Below are 12,884 nucleotides of genomic sequence, written 5' to 3'. Positions count from 1 at the left end.
AGCTTTCCGCAGATGAAGTCCAAAGTTTCTCTAGTCTTCTTTCTTTCCCGTCCTTCCGCAGCTCTCACTCTGCGGAAACCTTCTCTAGGCCCGCCCCTCACTGGCCCCGCCTCCCCTTACCCTCCTTCTCCCAAGTCGCGCCTTCTCCCAATCACTTTTCGGTTCCCTGCCAATCACGCTGGGCCACCCTCTCGCCCCGCCCCCGAACACGAACCTAGCCTGTCCTTGGCTTTCCCTGCGGCCTGAGAAGCAGCTACTGCGGAAGGATGGCCCTTGGGGCCGGCGGCTTCTCCGAGGAGCAGTTCCGGGAAGCCTGCGCTGAGCTTCAGCAGCCCGCACTTTCCGGGGCCGACTGGGAGCTGCTGGTGGAGACCTTCGGTATCAGCATCTACCGGCTGCTGGACCAGGTAGCTGTAGGCCCGCTGGAGGACCACGGGGCGACAGCATACGGGGTTCCCCTGCCCGCGGGGAGTGCGGGGCTGTAGCCGGAAGTGCGGACCTCGCGTGTCTTCTGGAGCCCAGAGGAGCTAGCTCTGGGGGTGCCTGCCGCTGACTTTGCCCCCTGCTGGTCGCGGGGAGTGGGGAGGTCATCAGAATTTAGGCTCGGGTCTGAGGCCCCACAGGGCAAGTCGTTTGTTACAACGGACTGATAGAGTTAAAAGGTGGGTCTGCTGATCCTTAGCTCCGTGCGCTTGCCTGCAAGGGACGTGGAGCCCCGCTCCCGGCTGAATGCCAGTGGTGTTTGTGTGGTGGGAAGTATTTTAGGATTGAACAGGTAGAAAAGAGACTGGACTTTTCAGAGAGTGGATGTGCAGGGGGATACGTGTGGGGACAGGAGGGTTGCTGAGAAGGGACCTACTCTCATCTCTAGTCATTTTACTGACTTGCTTCGTTTGGCTGCTCCCCGCTTCCTTGTAAATTGGACTTAATAACTTGTCTGAAGCTTCCCGGGAGAAAGATTAAAAGGGTAGGAGGAATGGATTAGGGGGCCTGCCTGGAGGCTTTTGGAACCAGGTGGGATCATGGCCAGTCATCAGTTGCTCTGTGTGTGGGTAGCTGCATGGCAAGAAGCATAAAAGGCACCCTTAGGCAAGGTAAGTGAAGTAGAGGTTTCCTGGCAAGGGATCAGAGGATTAGAGTGTTAGAGAAGGGAGAAGCTCTGAGTGTCTGTGAGTACCAGGGTCCCTGGGTACAACAGGATGAACAGGAAGCTCAGTAAAGAGCAGGCAGAATTAATTTCTTAGTGTCGTTTCAGCAGTTACCTTGGTGCAAAACTGGACATGTTTTCAGACAACATCCTTTAATCTTCTGACCATTTTATTTTCCACACCAGCTACGCCCAGTCATTTGCCAAGTGTCAGTTCGCTGCTCAGTTGTATCTGATGTCTGGTCCATTTCCCTTCCCTTTCTTTCCTTTACCTTTGCTACTCTGAGTGGTACCTCTTACCTAGAATTGCAGTGACGTCCAAACTAGCTTCTTGGCCTTGCACCTCTCTGATCCCTTCCATCCTACACACTACAGTCCAATCAAGCACCTGAAGGAGAGGTTGTGATCTTATCAGTCTCCTTCCAGTGGCCCTGTTGATGGCAGAATTAATAATAATAATACCTACAGTAATAGCTAACACATTGCATGCTTTCTTAGGCTCCAGGCACTGTTTAAGTGCTTTGCAGGCATTGACTTAATCCTCACATCAACCCCATGTTGTAAGTTACTATGTATGTATATGTAAGGTACTATGACTATCACCTTTTTACCATTTTGGAAATGGGTATGTGGAAAGGTTAAGTTGATTGCTCAAGACTCAGACTGGGATTGGAACTCAGCTGTCTAGCTCCAGACCTGTGCTGTAAATATGCTCCTACACTGACTCTGAAAGAGGGCAAGTACTGCCAGGTGGGCTATGCATGTGCTACTAGGCTGGTCCCAACTCACATTTCCAGCTTTACCTCCCATGACTTGTCCATACCCCTCCTGTCCTCCAGTCAACCCTGACTGCTCCCCTCACCTCCCCCCAAGGGCTTGTGCTCTTTTGATTTTGTGCCTTTTATCGCACAACATCCACTGCCTGGGCTGAGACAGAGTGACTGGCATTGTATTATGTATTGTTTCCATTGTGTATTGTTATGTAGCAGGTCCCATCTCCCTCCTGTGGGGAGGATGTGAGTGGTATTCACAATAGTTCCTATCCCTACCAACTGTAAGTCTTATTTCCACCCGTTCTGGGTGTGAGGGCAGTCATGGTACATTGACAAGTCTTTCCAGATAACTTTCGTAAGTTGGAGGCTGTACGATTCCCAAAGGTGTGCCCTTGAGCCTCAATAGCTAGGATGGAGGGCCACCTTGATCTCCATCTGTATTAAATGTCAAGAGGCCCTGTTGTGTTGGGTACAAGCCCTTCCTCTTTCTTTCTTCCTTTCCTTTCCTTTCCTTCCTTCCTTCCTTCCTTCCTTCCTTCCTTTCTTTCTTTCTTTCTTTCTTTCTTTCTTCTTTCTTTCTTTCTTTCTTTTCTCTCTCTTTCCTTCTTTCTTTGTAACCAGTTGCCAAGTGATGCTGAAGCTCCTGGTCCACAGACCATACTTTGAGAACCATTGATATATGGGGAGCATCTTGCATGGTGCTCGAGGGGGTTCTGACATTGAGAGGCAGGAGAGGGCCCTAGAGATGAGAAGCAGTGGGAACTGAAAGGTAAGGGTGAGAAAAAAGAGTATCTTAAGACAAAAGCAATGCCCACTTTAAGACTCACTCTCCCTGATGTTTAAATTAGTGGTCACTTGGGAGTGAATGTGGTCCCCTGAACAGTGTTGAGAAGTTCCCCTGGAGAGAAAGGCCGTGGGTTACTTACAGAAGCTTTCCCAGGGATCTGCAGTCAGATCTCGCTGGAGCTTTAGGCTGGTTACCATGCCTGTAGACATTGTGAACTGCCAATAGATGGTGTGAAACTGGAGTGCAGAGGCTCACATCATTGATTTAGACCAAGAAAGTGTTGGACTGAAGAGATCTGGCTGAGCGCTTGACTTCTGTTTTTAAACCAAGCGTCTGGCACTGTGAGAAGGGACTGCCTCTGTCCTCTCATAGGTCTTGTAATCAATGAGTTTGCTGAGGAGCAGACAGTACTTTCCTAGGGACTCTTCTTTCCTATATTGTTGACCTTCTAAAATACTGAGAGCCTGGATTTACTGGGAAAACTCTGTGGTTAGCCAGGCTGGACTGAGAGAAAGTTTGGCCTTTTGGAGGGAAGCAGAGACGTAACTGCCATGAGAACAGATTTACCTCGATGGATGAGAAGCTTCCACTCCCATTCCCCAGGTGGGATCATAATCCAGTTTGCATCATGGGCGTCTTTACTTCCAGATGATAGGACCTTCTGCTCCCTTCTCCCACCCTTCTGCCTCTCTCTTAAGGGAGGAGTAGGTACCAGTGTGATTGATGGAACAATTGTTGCACCCAGGACACTTACAGAGCCATATTTACTCATGGGTAGGGCCACCATGTCTTAAAGCCGAACACCATGTGTTGCCTCCCTCTACTTCCTGCCGCTGATTGAGGCTGACTCTCTCTCTCTCTCTGTCTCTCTGTCTCTGCCTCTCTGTCGGTCTCTTTCTCTGTCTGTCTCTCTCCTATTTCATCTTTCCTGAGCATACAGCTGGATGGACATGTCAGAGCCTCAGTTCTCCCTCTCCTCACTTGTCTCTCAGGATGTGGGTGTGTTGTGAGGCAGTATGAAGATGCTGGTCCCAAGATTTACATTTGGGGGAATGAGGGGTAGGGGTGAGTAGGATCCCCCTCTTCCGTCTGCAGGTATAAGTCGAACTTTGTGCTCCACAGCTGCCTTTGGGCTGTGTGAATGTGTCCTAGTGAGAAGAAACCTCCAAAATATTGGTTCATGACCCATTCAAGCAGTCTTTCAGGACCTATTGTGTGCTTGCATTTTGCTAAGCCCTGGTGATGCCTGATGAAGAAGACAAAGTTCATGTCTTCCAGAAGCTTTAAGACAATAAAACAGGCACTTTTTTTGCTATGTAGATCTGAGCACCTTACCTATACCATTTTCCTTCTGCCTGAAAAGCTTCTTTTAACATTCCTTCCAGAGGAGGTCTGCTACTGATGAACTCCCTCAGTTTTTATTTGTCTGAAAAAGTTTTTATTTCTTCTTCACTCTTGAAGGACAGTTTCATTGGATATAGAATTCTAGTCAGTAACTTATTTCTTTCAAAATATTATATATTTCACTCCACCCTCTTTTTGCAGGGTAGATTCTCAGGAGATGTCTGTTGTAATTCTCATCTGTATTCCTCTGTAGGTAAAGTGCTCCCCCATCCCTCCTGCTACAGCATCTTTCAAGATTTTCTTTTTCTCTTTGGTTTTCTGAGTTTGAATATGATTGATTTAAGACCTTTTGGTGTTTCTTTTGTATGGTGTGCTCAAGATTGGCAGATTTACTTTGAAGGGTGGTCTGAGCTTAGATGGTAAACCGCCATGTGATTCAAAATAAAATATAGTATATTTGGGGCTTATGACACAAAGATTTCTCTCTTGCATGTGGAATTGCAGAACAACTCTAGTAATTCAGAGTTTTCCTGGGGTGTATGTTTTAGAAGTGGTGGTGGCAATGGTCTAAAGCAGGGACTGTGAATTTTTTTATGTAAAGAGCCAAATAGAAAATATTTTAGGCTTTACAGGCTAAGAGGCAAAGTGGAGGTAATTATGTATTGACTTATATAACCACTTAAAAATGTAAAAAACATTTTTAGCTTGTGGACTGTGAAAAAATAGCCAGCATGACACATTTAGCAACCCTGGTCTAACGTACAGTTTTGATGCCTAATTGCTCTATCACTTTAGGATTTATGAACCTAAGACCCTAGCTGAGTCTCTGCTTCCCAATCTACAAGCTGGAGATAATTCCTGTCCTGCCAAATTTGTACAGGGATCCAATGAGAGGATACATTTTGAAGCACCTTGTAAATTGAATGGTGTTTGGTGGTGAGCTATAGCAAGGGTGATCTATGTCCCCATGTACCCACCACAGGCCTGGTTTACACTTGTCCTGGTGAAACATTTTGCAACACCTCTCTCACTCAAAAGTGTTCTGGTTGGAATGATAAATTATATGGTCACCCTAATGCTATATGCACCCGGAGGGCTTATTAATTTATCTAATGACATGTTGGGAGAGGCCAGTGACTATTTGAGGCAGGATCATAGACGTTGAACTCTGCGGTCACATCACTGGCTTCAAGTCCAGATTCTGTTGCAACTAATGAACTTCAAGTTCATTAGTTGTGTGACCTTGGGTGGGTTTCATAACCTTTTATTTTTATTTTAATAGCTTTTTTGAGGTATCATTTAAGTACCACAAAATGTACTCGTTTTAAGTGTACAGTTCACTGATTTTTAGTAAATTTATGGAGTCATGCAGCCTTCCCCAAGTCTAATTTTAGAACATGTGTGTTACCCCCAAAGAAACCTCCTGCCCATTTGCAGTCATCCGCTGATCCCATTCCCAATCTCAGACAACCACCAAGCTACTTCCTGTCTCTACAGACTTAACTTTCCCAGGAATTTCTCAGAACTTCTTTAAACCTCAGTTTTGTTGTTTGTAAAATGAGTTTACCAATGGTCCACACCTCATATTTTCATTGCGTAGCTTAAATGGGATGACCCCTGTAATGCACTCAGCCCAGGGCCTGGTATTCAGTAAGTACTCAACAAGCATTAGCTATCAGTGTTATCTTACCTAGCTATCTGCAGTCCTTCAGGATTAAACATGCCATGTGTTCTTGGAGAGACCTCAAATATTGAATCTGATTTAGTCAGCTGTCTTTCTTCATACAGTCTTCTTCATACACACTGCCCAGTGGCAGCTACAGCTTTGACATCTGCCATTAGGAGTGATTCTTATTGGTGAAAAATGCTTACTTTTCATACCTTCTGAGCCTGTTACTTGCCACAGAGGGCTGGAGTTGGACAGTTTCCACAGTGGTAGATTGGAGAGGTGTCCTGGGGCCTGAGGAATGGAAATGAGCTCTTCTATGAGAGGCAAAGAAAATTCAGTGCACACTCCGAGGGTGCATTTATAAGATTAGAGAGATGTGATTCACCAAGGCTGTCTTGTAGTTAGTGATGTAAATGCGGATAAACACCATAATTCAAGAGAATGAGTGATGCCTTTCTGCAGGTGAAGTGTCACTGTTTAGGGACAGTGGGGATTACTCCTCTGTGGGATAACTCCCGTGTGGGAATTGCAAATGTCAAACACAAACATTATGACCTTTTGACATTTCTCAGGTGTAAACACATTAGCGCTACAGAATTTATTCTGCTTAGGACAAATAAGTGAACTATTGGCAGCAATGTTTCTCAAAATATTTTAACTCTATGAATGCAATTAAAATAATTGAAATTTTTAAAAAATGCATTTGGATTACAATTGGTAAGAAATGTAACAGCTTGATTTTTAGACTAGTAAGCCAGAATAACAGAACATCTCAAACATTAGTGATGACAGTAGCAACTTGCTAAAGCGTGCCTCCACACCCCTTCCGTTTCTTCACTGATAAAGTGGAGATGAGATGCTTATTTCATAGGGCTTTTATGAGTATTAATCTCCAAGTACAGTGCCCAGCTTAGAGCAGGTGCTGCGTAGATGTTAGTTCCTGTAAAATGTGCATTACATTACAGTTCTGATTTATCAGTTCTTTAATCTGGAAGAAGGAGATCATCATTACACCTACCTTATTAGTACTTACTAAGTACTTATTACATACTGGGCAGCACAGTAAGAGCTTTAGATGGATTATCTAATTTAATCCTCATAATCATTCCCCTAGGTAGAAACCCTTATTAGACCCACTTTGCAGCTGAGGAAAGCAAGGCTAGTAGGTGGAAGAGCTTAGACTATACCTGGGTTGTGACTCCAAGCCCATTCTATAAATACCACACTGTATTTCCTGGCATGGGAGTTTTGAGATGACTCTGAAATAATATATGGAAAAATACCACAGCCCTAGCTCATTGAAAGTGATAATGTTTATCCTTTCTCCATTCCTGCCTTTTCCTTTTTCCTTGTCTCAATCCCCCAGAAGCAACATCTAAAAAATACCTCTTCTGGCTGTTGGAGGCCTATTGGACAAACACACCAGGCTGAAGGACTCATGGGAGCATCTCAGTGGGAGGTCCATCCTAGGTGGTCTGGTGCAGGAACACTGGCTTTGCCACCAAGAGTCATCAGCTGACTCTTGGCGAGTCACTGTCACCTTTTCCATAAAGGTCTAAGACCCCTTCCAGCTCTAAGAACTTGTGTTGTCTTTACTGAAATTATTAGCTTGTCACTTGGAACAGTAGCTTGGAGCAAATGTGCAGAGAGAATAGAGCTAAATTAGAAGACTTTGTGGGAAGAAGAAGGGGCCGATGTCACCCTCTTTCTGGCTGTCCCAAGTGTTAACTGTAGGACTCAGGCAACTAATGTAGCGTCTTTGAGCTTCATTTCCTCATGTAAAGGTGGAGATGATACCAATGCCCCTATTGATACCACAGGGCTATGTTGAGATTATATGACATAATGAATATAAAACTGAGAACTGCACTGTGTTCAGAGAAACAAATGCTAGTGTTATTGAAAGAACTTACAGCAGGTCCGAGTGATTGGAAGACTTCAAATGCATAATACATGATTGTTGCAGTGACTGCTGACAGATCACCAAAGGAAATACATTCCAAGCTGAACAACCAAGTATAAGACTATGCTTGATTGTTTTCTCAGGGCCAAGAACATAGTGGGTCCATAAATTTTTTCTGAGTTACATAGTGGAAGGAGGTGGAACTTTCTATGATAGTGTGTGTGAAGTTTCAGATATCTGTGCAAAATTAAATATGCTTCAATTTAATGTCCATTAATAGTGTCCATTATCTCTTCTCTTCCTTGACAATTCATTTTAGTAATGCTTATGTATTTCTGTACTATTTTAATGTTTTACACATAGTCATATTTGCTTGTGATGTTTTGTCAGTCTACTTTTCTCCTTAAAATAATGTTAAAGGAAAAACAAACCTGGACTTAGGGTTGGGGAATATTGTAGTAGGGAGAATACTTTGACCATAAGATCCACGAGTATCTCAGAAGTGAGGCAGAAAGGTCTTTCTTTTATAGAGAGAAGTCAGCAAGGCTAGAAGCCATGTGTGGGCAAGTGAGATGAAGGTGGCCTGACTGGAGAATAGAACAGAGAATATCTTACCCTGAGGCCAGTCCGTTCTCAGGAGGTGCTGGATGCTGGCTCAGGCTGAGGCTGGGCCAAATTTTAGGGTCTGGAGGAAGGAGAGGTGCTTAACTAGCTTGGTTAACAAGTATTTTGTTCCAATTGATCAGTGGAATAAGCAGTTTAGCTAATCATTTACAGGGCAATGAAAGGGAATTTAGAGGCTCTATGTCTGGCCTTGTGACAGGTAAACAAGGGGCGTGTGTGTGAGTCTCATCTAAGTCATGAGGGGAAAGGTGGTTCTTTTGTGATAAGCTGTTTTCTGGAACCCAAAGGGTGGGAGATTTTCTTAACCTCTACTGTTTTTCTGGGATGACAGAGCTCACGTACAATTCTCAGTAAGAACTACTTGTAATAATTAGGATTGCTTTTAGCTGCAAGTAACAGAAAACTGGATTAACAATGACTTGAACAAAGAGGGGTTTATTTTTCTCACCTAACAAGTAGTTCAGAGGTCAGCAGTTGCTGGCATAGGTTTAGCTGATCAACGATGTTAATAAAACTCTGAATATTTTCACTCTGCTTTCTCATGTTTGTTGTCTTTTAGTCACAAAATAGCTGCTGCAGCTCCAGAATCATATACATATTCAAAACAAGAGGGAGGTGTCTTATGGCTATTACCTCTACTTGTATAGGGGACGAGGAAAGTTTTTAGCTGTGCACATGGCCATAGGGGTTCTCTTAGTAAGAAAGAGAGTTTATGCTATAACAAATCTTCTGTTTCTTCTGAGAATTATATTCTACACATGATATTGACTGATTCTCTATCATTGAATAATTCCTTTACCATGTCAAGTATAGGAAATTAAATATCCTATAAATGGAGCATTAGAAAATCATGCAGTGTGTTTTACTTTAGATAAAAAAAAAATTGAGCCATTCTTAGAAGTGGTTTTCTGGAGGACCTTCAGGAAAAGCCAAAAACCTCTTCAGTAAACTTGTTTGGAGTCATTTATTGAAATGGTAGTATGTTTGGAAACATATCTGCAACAAATGTTGTACAGGAATTATATCCCTAATTTGAAAGAGACTAAATACTGAAGTTTTATGTGGGCAATACTAGAAACATTGCCCAAATAAAACTAAGGTTTATGTTCTTTTTCTATTAAATTGTTTGTACAAACAATGGTACCTAATCCTGGGAAGATGCTCCTTTGCTACTGGTGAGAGTATAAATAGGTAAACATTTTTCTTAAAGGCTTAGAAAAAGTAAAAAGAGCATTAAAATGTTAATGTCCTTTACCCTAAAATTTATCTCTAAGGAAGAATTTGCTTTCCTTGTGAAAATGTTAGAATTATGAACCAAGTTTGTCCATACAGAATCATTTTTCCAGCAATGTTCATAATTGTGAAAATATATGGAAACAGAAATAACTTACAAGAATAATTAAATTAGTTGTTATTGCTCCAGTTTCAAAATAATATAGTTAAAAATAGGAATACAAGCTGTTTATACCATCTTACTCCCATTTTATAACACGTAGAAGTATTTATTTACTCTAAAAACATGTCAAATATTTCCAGTGGGTACTTGTGGATTATGGAATTTCACATCATTTTAATTTTCTTTATTTATTATTAATATTATTATTATTTTTTATTTTTTTATTATTTTTTTTTTTTTGCTGTACGCGGGCCCCTCACTGTTGTGGCCTCTCCCATTGCGGAGCACAGGCTCCGGACGCACAGGCCCAGCGGCCATGGCTCACGGGCCCAGCCTCTCCGCGGCATGTGGGATCTTCCCAGACCGGGGCACGAACCCGTATCCCCTGCATCGGCAGGCGGACTCTCAACCACTGCGCCACCAGGGAAGCCCTTCTTTATTATTTTTGGCATTTTCTAATTTTCCTTAATGAATATGAATTATTTCTATAATTATAAAAAAATCACTTTATTTTGTAAAAGATATAATGAAAACGTGAGTATGTTTGCTGAGACCCTGTTTTGAAAGAAATAAGGGGTGAAAAAGTGCTTTGATCCAAGAATTTGGGTGGGGTTGCTCAGAGCCTGAAAAGAACATTTTATTGATAGACTAGAAAAGATGTCACAAAGCATTTTGTCCTCTGGAGTTCTGGCATTTCTCAGTTCTGCCACGAAGGAAGTGTTTAAAGGAAGTTGTCACAATAGTTCATTCTTTGGTATTCAGGTTAATCACATCTTTCTATTTTTCTCTTCCTAGAGAGCTTTCTGTTTTTCTTTTCTGTGATATGTACAAGACTGAGGTTACTAGGGCTGAAACTATATTCAGAGGGATGGGAACCAATTCTAGAAAACTGTCTTAATTCATCCAGATAACCAAAGGTAACTCATGTGGAGTTGAGGAGATCATTATCTCTATACATAATTATCCCTTTTGCTTAGTATGTGTAGAAAATGGGGACCCAGTACTCCTGAACAGAAGCTAATTGTCCTTCTCCTAAGACATTAAAATGTGTGTGGGTGTAGATGTGTGGTGTGTACAACCCGTCACTAACTTTCTATCTGTGAGCTTGAGGGGAGGGGACAGGAATGGAGGGAGTTGTTTCTCTTGAGTCCTGCCTTTCCTATGGGGCATCCACGGTACAGCATATAAGGAGGTCAGACCTACCAGTTTGTCATTTGCTGGTTGGAAACCCTTGGTATAAAGCCACATACTTTTGGAACTGAAACATCCTTATGAATTCAGTTTCAATTTTACCTTCCATATCCTGCCAGGTACTTTCATATATATCTGAGATTCCTAAACTGGGATATGCTTATCCCTGGGTTATGCCACCTGAGTCAGGAGACACTTGAAGCCTCAGGATCTCTAGAAAGAGTCCCCATGTTTACCCCTTGACCTCAGATAAGTCCCTGGAACGGTGTTTAAGAAGATGGGTTCATTCATGTTTGATTAGCCAATCAGATTGCGTTCGCACGTGGAACTATGAATACATATAAAAGCTTCGTTTTTGTTTGTTTGTTTGCTTTTGCACTGAAATTAAGAGACATTGATTTAATTTTAACAATAGAGCCTTTAGACAAGGTGCGGTTCAGGAATTGTTAGCTGCCATTGTACGGAGAGTGAAGCGTGTAGTGTCACCAACTCCAGCCCAGAACCCTCACAGAATATGGCTTAACATGAAAACAAGGAAAATCTCTTGTACTTAGGAATCTAGATATGGTCTTTTGCTGCATAAAAGGGACTAGTATGATTTGAGTCTGGTGTGTTGCCCCCTTTTCATTCCTTTATACACAAGTCTTTTATAGGGACTTCCCTAGCAGTCCATTGGTTAAGACTTCACCTTCCAATGCAGTGGGTGAGGGTTCAATCCCTGGTCGGGGAGCTAAGATCCCACATGCCTCATGGCAAAACCCCCAAAACATAAAACAGAAGCAATATTGTAACAAATTCAATAAAGACTTAAAAAAAATAAAGTCACGTATAGAAAAATTCTGTCTTGGAATTGGTAAAACAATGTGTTGGGTTTCATTACGCCCCATGGATATCTAAAACAGTAGTCTGAACCCTGAATGCTAGCTACCTATATGATACCCCTACATGGATGTTTAATAAGCATCTCAAACTCAACTTGCCTAAGGTAGAACTCTTGGTTACCCTGCAGCCCACAAATACCTCCTCTGCAAGTTTTCTCTGTCTTAGAAAATGGATCTCCCATCTACCTGGTTGTTTAAGCAAATGTTATAAGAATTATCCTCAACTCTTTGTTTTCTCTGTCCCTGCGGCCAGTCTGTCAGCAATTCCTGTTGACATTACTTCCAAAATGTGTCCCTAAATCACTGACTTCTCCCCATCACTGTTGTTACCTTCCTGTCTAATCATCATCTCTTTTCTGGACCATTGCACTGGTCTTCTAACTCAGGGGTCCCCAATCCCCGGGCCACGGACTGGTGCTGGTCCGTGGCCTGTTAGGAACCTCACTGCACAGCAGGAGGTGAGTGGCAGGTGAACGAGCGAAGCTTCATCTGTATTTACAGCCACTCCCCATCGCTCGCATTACTGCCTGTCAGATCAGCAGTGGCATTAGAATCCCATAGGAGTGCAAACCCTACTGTGCATTGCTCACATGAGGGATCTAGGTCGTCTGCTTCTCATGAGAATCTAATGCCTGATGATCTGAGGTGGAGCTGAGGCCGTGACGCTAGCTCTGGGGAGTGGCTGCAAATACAGATTATCATTGGCAGAGAGGTCTGACTGCACAGAGACCAAAATAAATCAACTGCTTGCAGACTCATTTCAAAACCCTATCAGTGAATGGCAAGTGAAAACAAGCTCATGGCTCCCACTGATTCTGCATTAGGGTGAGTTATATAATTATTCCATTAAATATTGCAATGTAATCATAATAGAAATAAAGTACACAATAAATGTAATGCACTTGAATCATCCCGAAACCATCCTCCACCCTGGTCCGTGGAAAAATTCTCTTCCACGAAACCGGTCCCTAGTGCCAAAAAAGTTGGGGACCGCTGTTCTAACCCATCTCCTTGCTCCCTTATGATCTATTTTCTACCAAGCAGCAAAAATCATCTTTTAAAAGCCATCCCCTATTTAAAGTCATTCCCATATTTAAAATTATTTGTTGGTTTTCCATAGCAGTTATAAAAATATGTTCACCGCTTTATCCCGGTTTATAAAGCCCTTT

At 42.7% G+C, this 12,884-nt stretch overlaps 1 protein-coding gene across 1 annotated transcript in view; it reads left to right on the top strand.

The window, feature by feature from the left end:
- Positions 1-223: 223 nt before the first annotated feature.
- Positions 224-12,884, top strand: part of PCTP (phosphatidylcholine transfer protein) — a 28,171-nt gene continuing 15,510 nt past the window's right edge. Inside the window, exon 1 of the mRNA XM_060080490.1 lies at positions 224-407. Within this exon, the coding sequence (XP_059936473.1) occupies positions 267-407 (141 nt within the window). The 5' untranslated portion in view covers positions 224-266. The remainder of the gene's footprint in view (positions 408-12,884) is intronic.

The sequence above is a fragment of the Mesoplodon densirostris genome, chromosome 18 (genome assembly GCF_025265405.1).
Source record: "Mesoplodon densirostris isolate mMesDen1 chromosome 18, mMesDen1 primary haplotype, whole genome shotgun sequence".
Classification (NCBI taxonomy): Eukaryota; Metazoa; Chordata; class Mammalia; order Artiodactyla; family Ziphiidae; genus Mesoplodon; species Mesoplodon densirostris.
Note: the sequence above shows the minus strand (reverse complement) of the source record. Positions and strands in the feature narration are given on the sequence as shown.